Source organism: Echinops telfairi, unplaced genomic scaffold (genome assembly GCF_000313985.2).
Source record: "Echinops telfairi isolate 266 unplaced genomic scaffold, ASM31398v2 ScPeMD7_3533;HRSCAF=4204_1, whole genome shotgun sequence".
NCBI lineage: Eukaryota > Metazoa > Chordata > Mammalia > Afrosoricida > Tenrecidae > Echinops > Echinops telfairi.
The window spans coordinates 25088413-25096805 of NW_022107432.1; the positions used below are offsets into that span (position 1 = coordinate 25088413).

At 44.8% G+C, this 8393-nt stretch overlaps 1 protein-coding gene across 6 annotated transcripts in view; it reads right to left on the reverse strand.

The window, feature by feature from the left end:
* Positions 1–1340: 1340 nt before the first annotated feature.
* The window catches only part of NFYA (nuclear transcription factor Y subunit alpha), a 27596-nt gene continuing 20543 nt past the window's right edge, over positions 1341–8393 (reverse strand). For all 6 annotated transcript variants that reach the window (XM_004710755.2, XM_045294866.1, XM_004710756.2 and 3 more), the window contains 3 exons: positions 6471–6644; positions 4883–4984; positions 1341–3886 (listed from right to left, as the gene is read on the reverse strand). In XM_004710755.2, the coding sequence (XP_004710812.1) occupies positions 3833–3886; positions 4883–4984; positions 6471–6644 (330 nt within the window). In that variant the 3' untranslated portion in view covers positions 1341–3832. The remainder of the gene's footprint in view (positions 3887–4882; positions 4985–6470; positions 6645–8393) is intronic.

Sequence of the window (8393 nt, forward strand, 5' to 3'; positions counted from 1 at the left end):
GAGAAGGCTGACCATCCGTGGGAAATATCAGCAGGGCGGTCTCTCCCCCGCACCACCAGAGTAGAAACTCGGCCTCTGAATTTAGTCGGACTAATTCCTTTGGTTAAAAATCGGAGTACAACAAACTCGGGTCGCTCTCTTTTGGCTTTTGCTTTTTACTATGCACATCCCTTTTCCTTTGTACAGGAGCCCTGGTGGCATAGTGGCTACGCGTTGGACTGCTAACTGCAATATCACCAATTCGAAATCACGAGCTGCTTCGCGGGAGAGAGGCGGCTCCCTTCTCCCAAGTAGGCTCCCAAACCCACTGGGGCCGCTCTACCCTTGCCTGTCAGGTGGCTGAGTCGGAAACTACTTCATAGCAGTGAGTTTGGATCGGAGTCCTTGAGTCAACCCAGTAGCGGTGAGTTTGGTTTGGAGTTGTTCCGTCTTCTGGGTGATTGTTTCAAACGGTCTGTTGCGGCTCCTCTTATTGTCCCACCTGGAGCACTCTGTGTAGTGCCCAGAAGGGGGGACCACGTTCAGCAATAGCAGGGAGTAAATCGAAGTGGTCTGCATTGTTTGTAGATCTAACACACCTCGTAAACCAACCGGTATTTTTTGTGGAGGCGCCCTGGTGGCACAGTGACGTGCTCAGACAGCTGCTAATGAGGACTGATTGCAAACACCTCCCCCCCACCAGCCCGTCTGCTGCAGATTGACAGCCTTGGGGGCTCAGACATGTCTGTCTTTAGCAGCTATGAATTTTTACCCACGGAATCACTATACATTGTAATTCGTACTCCAGTAGGAAGACCAGGAGCCCTGGTAGCATGGTGGGCTGAGTCAGGCTGCTAACCACTAGGTCAGCAGTCCCAAACCACCAGCTGTTCCTCAGGAGAAAGATGACTTTCAACTCCAGTGAAGATGTAGCTTTGGACACTCACAGGGGTGGCTCTTTCCTGCCCTATGGGGCCATCGCTGAGTTGGAATCAACTATGTGGCACTGAGCTTATCTTCAACCCACTGTTGCCATAACTCTCAAGGTAGACGGGTCAAGAAAGGAAGAAAAAAAGAAGAGATACAGCCAAGAGGCCCAGAGACTGTCCGTAGGGACTGAGATGGTGTAAGTCCACCAGCGGGATCCTCTGAAGAAAGGCCTGACCACCTCCTTCAGAGAAAGCGTACCTCTCCTCAGTCACCCCCTCCCCACACTGTCAGCCAGAACTGGCTCCGGGGCTTGCTTTGGTTTCTGTTGTTCGGTCCACAGGGACCGCACATGGCCGGTCTAGAGTCCAATACTGACCAGCACAATGTACTGAGAGACACAAGGGATGTAGACGCTTCAAAATTCAACTCGATTTTCAGTAGTTTGATAAATTTATTTTAAAAAATAACAATTGCAATGACATCAATGATTGATCACCTGTACTGCCCCTACTCCTGGGGGAAAAGCCTTCTGTAGAGTTGAGTCTCAAAAATAAATCAAGACATTATTATCAGGCACCCGAGAGCGAGAAGATGCTGTTGGTCCAGTGGTACAGACACTGATGTGTTCAATGTACCAGTACAATGAAAAAGCTCAACATCGACAAGTATCCGGAAAAGAGCGCACTAAGGAGGTGAAATACTATGCATTACACCAATTATTCATTTAACCATCCACTCTGTGTTCAAGTAGTAATCACTAGGGTCACGAGGACAACGATGTAAAAACTTCTAATAACAAAAGAAAAAACCCCAAACTTCATACCTCCTCACCCAAGCTGTAGGCTAAAATGACCACAATAAAGGGTCACACGTTCTCAGAAATGCAGTGATGGAATAACAATTTAGATTAAAAAAAAAACAAACCCAAAACCTAAACAAACTCAATCACCCATTTCCCTCCCCATGCAAAAAAATAAAAATCAAAATTTAAGAATATGAGGTTGAAAAAAAAATGAGGTTGATATTATGTACAAACTTACAGAAACAAATAAATAGCATTTTTGAATGGTTCTTGGTTTAAGCACTAGAGATTACATCTGAGGAATTTCTTTCTGAAAACCCTGCATTTTAAAGATTCCTAACTAATGAAGGAATGTTAATTCCTCATTGTTCTTAGAAATAGAGCATCAAATCAACAAATAGGGGTATGTGTGTGTGGATACTGAATAAAGGTAATATTTGCAACCTATGTTTAGAGTCACAAGTTTCTAGTGGAGTCTACCAAAGGGTCAGCCCTCCTGACATGTAGGAAGCCAGGACAAATGACTAGATTCCAGGGACTAGGAAGAGTTCCCCCCTTCCTATTCCTTTGCATAGCTCTGTCATCTCTATTTGTACCATTACGATCCTCTCCTTTGTGACATCTCCTTTGGGGCGCTCACTCCTTTCCCTCTCAATACAGTTAGAGTGAAGTTAAAAACAACAGCGTTTCCTTGCTTCTAGAGCAGTCGGGAGCTCTTCTGGAGGCTCATCTCCATCCGCCCAGGGGTCACCCTTTTAAAGAGCTAGGTTGCGGAGTCACAACCCACTCCTGGAACTGTGGCTCCATTCTTGACCCGCCAGGCATTTCTGTCTCCCGTCTAGGTGTTGCTCCTAGTGCAGAGGCAGCAGTGTGGACACCTTTCTGCACCAGGGCTGTGGAGAGAAGGGAAAAGGGACGTGGGAGACTCAGCACTATGGGAAGAATGAGACAACAGTTTGCTCTTGGGGGCCTGCTCAGCACGGGCTGGACTGAAGCCAAGATCCACCTTGAGCACCGGGCCAGCTTGCCGGAACAGGGCTCTGCAGAGACTGTCAAGGACTGCGTTTCAGACCGCACCCTTCCCATGCTGACGCTCGGTGTGAATGAAAACGGTTCTCTTCATCTGAATGACTCACCCTGGACACTGGCTGGAAGACCTGGCGCAGCATGCTATGTGACAACACATGCACGAGTAGACAGACAGACGACTTTCTTTCTCAGAGGCGGAATACACACCAGCCCTTCTACTTCCCAAATGCTATGCCCACACCCAGGATCGGAAATCTCTAGTTCTGTTGTGGGGAAACTACTACACATGTCCTCAAGCACTCCAGCATAGCAACTGCGTCCTCATTTTGTTTCCCACGTCAAGGTCCGTCCAATACCCTCTAAATAGGTCTGAGAGTTGCTGTAGTGTAGAAATATGATCCAGAGGGCCTCTCAGCAGGACACAACTTGTCAAAGTGAAAGAGATTCCACGATGGCGTTTTTAAGTGCTTAAAACTCTTTTCTTGGCTTGTGTCCAAAACCACCAATCTGCCATTTGGGGAGACGGAGATTCTTATTATTACCACAGAGTAGATGAAGGTACCTCAGAGAATTTATTTTCATATCAAAGGATGGAACTTCCTAGCTTGGAAGCCAGTTCTGTCCATTCTGTCAGATGGAAATCACCACCAGAGGGAGGGATGTGTTCTAGTCAGGGTCCTGTGGGGGTTGGGGAGGAGTATGGCTGTGGCCTCCCGGCTGCAGTTAGGTTAACAAAGCTGTTCTCCTCTGCTGAGATAGCTGGCTGGCTTTGTCAGTCACGGTAAGTGCTGTATTTGGTGCTGCTGAGCTGGCAGGGATCCCTTGCATCATCGAAATCCATGAAATGTCAATGTCATCAACAGCCTGAAACCAGTCCTGACTGAAGGGTGAGACAAAGGCTTTCAACTTCAATTTGCCAGACAAAGCGGCAAGTATAATACTGAGCCACTTATTAAAAGCGAAGTGGTTTCTGCCCTGCCGAACAGGACAGAATATGATCATGAGTGCCCTCAACTCTCTGAAGAGTTGACCAATTTCCTGGATCAGTGGCAAGGAACATGGCCTTGATAAGCTTCTTCATGTGACCAAAGGTTAGGACACTCGGATGATCTGTGTCATTGCTTCTTCATCTGCCTGGTTAGGATCCTAGAGACAAAGAAAATACAATAATGACAATTATTTGCAAAAGAAAGCATCAGGGAACTACTGACTCCATGTCTGCATACATGGCTTAAAACGGCTTCAGCCCCATGAGGAGAGAAGTGACCTTCAAAGGATTCAATTCTTAGAAGTTCAGTATCAGACACTGAAGATTTCCTCTTGCCTATGCAGAATAGAAAACGTACGAGGGCAGAGGGAAGGCCAGGAGCAGGAGGAAATGGAGCTGGAGGTGACAGACACTAGACACACAGGTTCTTTGGCAGTCGTGGTACACATGCCGGACAAATGAGAAGGTGAAGGGCCGTAAGGGAGTGGAATGAGTTGTGCATGTAAAGGTCACATTACAGTATGGAAAGTGGACCAGAAGGAGAGGAGAGTAGACAGGAGGCTGGTTAGGCATGTTACATTCATCTAACACCAGACTGCTAGCAATGGGCAATAAAGAAGAGACCCATCCAAGTTATAGTTTAGAGGTAAAGCCAAGAAGACGTCTTCATGTGGACAGTTCTAGCTTTACGAAGTGGGTCCATGTCCAGATCTCTTGTTGAAGTGAGTAAAGACAGGTTTACAAAACAAACCCCAGGGTCCTATTTTAGATTATCTTGGCTCAGAGCTGCCTACAAGGTGAAACAATTAGATTTTAAGAGTGAGTGTAGTACAGTCTAGTAAAACCACATGAATCCTGGAATTAAATTGCTTCTGCTGTACCACTGATTAAGCATTTTGCCTTAGACAAATTAACTTAACCCCTCCTAGACCTCCGATTCTGTATTTGTAATAAGGAACAAAGACCACTGGATTAAAGGCCTTTAGTAGTGTGTTTAAGACCAAAAGGAAGCTAACAGACAATGTCATACCCACTTCAGCGAACTTGAGGAACACCAATGTTCCTCAGCGTGCTCAACAGCAAGATGCTGCCGCCACAGTGTTCAAGACAAGAAAAGCATGCCGTGAAAATGGCAAGAGGTGTATGGCTCTTACCTGCATATGAGGGCTATCTTTTTCCTTTGGAGAGAAAAACCGCCCACCTTCACCACGCTTCCGGGCCATAGCATGGCGGTGCCGAGACTCATGCAGGTATTTCTAAAACAAGTGAAGGGCATCTTAAGTACTTGCCAGACTAGCAGAGTTATTTACTGCCCAATCTCAGCCTCAAAAGTGTAGGTAGCTAAGTAATAGTTAAGAATTAAGTAATGGAACTATGGAATGTTATATCTAAGATATCCCACCCAATAAAAGGATTTTAAAAATAAAAGAATTCTGGAAAAAAGGATTTGGAGAAAGCACTAACAATACAAGGAAGCTTCCAAATGTCCTTGGAAAAACTCATTATCTTTTAACTTTAATTTTTCAATGAACTTGTGGAAACCTCTTCATGTCCCTGTGTAGCTTCCCTAAGAAAATAAATGTTAGATGAATAAGAAAAATGTTTCCCTAAAGCACAACATTAACCATTCCATAATTCCCAATATGCACCTTCCTTTTCTGCTTTAAACTGGATTGATTCTGATTCAGACCTTTAACAGTACCTTTGGGTGTCCAGGGAGGCACCTATCTTTCTCCCATGGTGCAGAGGTGGGTGCCTACCAGACTGTGGTAGTAACCTAATCTACGGTCAACTTGAGTATGAGATAGAGGCTAGCTTGCCAATCAGGTCACAGCTTGATGACCTCATTTGGAGGCGCTAAGGAGATAAATAGCTCACTGGAGAGCCATATATACTCTCTCCCTTCAAGACATTCCTGTTGACAAGCCACATGGAACTACGCTGATGGAGCCAGAGGAGCCATGTGGAAACCCACACCAGCACTGAGATGCTTCCACCGCCACTGGATCCACTAGACCTTCCACCTACTGGCCTGTGATCTTCCTGCATTCAATGTCATTGCATGTGTTGCGTGAGTCTGAAGAGGCCAATATTGGACTTGATCTGGACGGGGCTGGGATGTTTTCTTAATATACAATTACTCTTGGGATGTTTTCTTAATATACAATTACTCTTTATATAAAACTCTTATACACATATGAGTGTCTTATCTATTTGTTTCTCTAGTCAACCCAAACTAACACAGAGACTATCAGGGCTCCTTTCTGGTTTAAGAGCAGAACAAAATTTGTGTTGGGCTGCTAATAAAAGGATTGCATTTCCTAGCCTTACTTGGGGCTAACTTTTGGCTAACGAGATAAAAGTTATTCGGTGGTATATGGAATTTCCTGAAAGTTACTTTGCAAGAGAAGGTACATTTTTCATGCCCTTTTAAAGGCAGCCATGTGTGTTATAAAAAGCCTAGGACGAATATGAGAGCACTGACAAGGAGAATGGTTCTTCAGACAAATGTTACCAACCTGGAAACAATTTACCTCTGAACTTCTTTTATGTCACTTTTATTTTGTTTTGTTAGCATCATTGTAGCTGCATTAGGAACAACAAATGCTAGCTTGTACAAAAGGTTAACAACCATTGAACTTCAATTATCTGCAAAGTACTTAAGGACACCAAGCATACAAAAATTAACTTCCAGAGTGGCCCCTTGCTGCTGCCTTCCACAGCCTCCAATATTATACATACCCTCCTTTCCTTTGGAATTTTCCCTTCTGCCTCGAGTTTAGCCCTGGCTTGCCGTCTCTTAAGAATTCGGTGGTACTGTTTGGCGTTCACATAGAGAGGCTCTTCCTCCAGCATCTCTGCTCCAGGGAGAGGGATTCGTTGGATGGCGGGCACAGATCCAGCTCCGGGCACCATCTGTATGGAGGGGAACCCAGGGCTTATTAGTGGCACAGAGTAAGGATGTTAGCTTCTTGGTCCATATTGTCTTTTTTCTCATGAATGCTATGAGCAGCAGCTTTGATTGAGTGCTTGTTCAAATGTAGACCCTGGGCCATGTTTACACTAACGTCTATACTCTTCACAGACAGCCCACTGATTCGGCCCACCCTGAACAGACATAACCCAGGCTTAAATCACATACACCATGGCTGCAATTCCTAGGAATGACTGCTATTAACTAATGGCAGGAAGAGTAGTGATAAGATTTTACCCACTGCCTTCAAATCTCTGGCAGCACTTTCAGGTAAACATTCAACTGCTAACTACAAGGCTGATATCTCAAACCCACCAGCCGCTCCAACAGAGAATGTTGCAATCTGCGCCTGCCAAGATTGGCTGCCCTGGAAACTGTCTAGGATCACCATGAGTCAAATCGACTTCAGGGTAGTAAGTTGGGTTTGAATGAATTTAGATGCGTAGGTGCTCACAGGCAGAGTAGAATTACCCCACAGCATTTCTGAGGCTGAAATCTTTATGGAAGCAGGCTGCCAATGCTTTCTCAAATGGAGGAGTTTGTGGATTTGAACTGCCAACATGAAAGTAGCCCAAAGGAAAACAGATACAGATTGATTAAGTGATACTAGATACACCCATGTAAATGTAATTGCTTCATATAACTGAATCCTAATTTCTCTAAACAAATAAACCTTTGTACTATACGGACTGGGGGGAAGCAACAGGTTCCCATGTATGCTTTTCTCAACTACAATCACCTGAGAATATGTCCTTAATTTCTCCATTTTAGGCCCCGTGGACCAATTTCAACATAAGATGATCTGGCTTTCACCCATAACACCCCTATGCCCCTGCCTCTCCCTTTATCTGGCTTCTCAATATACAACATAGTATTTGATGTCTCTATTGGTTAAAACAGTCTTTCTTTTTTTTAAAATTTATTTTATCATCAACATTTTTATTCATGATCCATGGTTGACAGCTTGCTTTTTTACTTTTTCTGTTTAACTTTTTTTAATGAAAGTGTACTACACTTGAATATAATTTCATTTTAGTTTTTAACTCTTTGGAGAATTCCTATGAATAACAATACAGCTGCCTTGGAGTTGATTCTGATGCACCGAGACCCGTGGGTTATGGAGAAGCACTGCTTTGTGAGCTCGTTGTAAGTGTGTAACCCTAGATCGTGTCGACTGTGTCACCACCCCACACAGCTCTGGGTCTTGAGGCTCCATGGTGACCTGCTGCTGCGCTGCTGGCCTCTACTACACCTTGACATCTCCTCTTCCTGCTGGCGCTGCCGCCTCACCTTTCCGTGTCTGCTGCTCTCGGGCCAACTCTGCTCATCTTGCCTGTCGGCAAACTCTGCTTCCTTGACCTTCAGCCAGCTGCCAGCGTGAGTAGGACGGACCGTCAGTGTATTGACTGTCCCGAAAATGAGCTGGGCTGAGCACTCTGTACTAAAGCAGTCTTTCTAATTCTTACTTTTCTTATTTTATTCACTGTGAGCACTATCTTTCTACTTCCCCAAAATCAGCACCACACCTCCCCTCATTATTTTTAAGATTGCAAAAAGCCAGGTGTTTACATCCATTTACTCACTGCTTTTATCTCCAGAACCTAGAATAGTCCCTGGCAGATAGTGGTAAGTGCCCAGGATAAATTATGGTCCATTGCAGTATTTATTTAAAAAGAGATCTTTGTAACTGC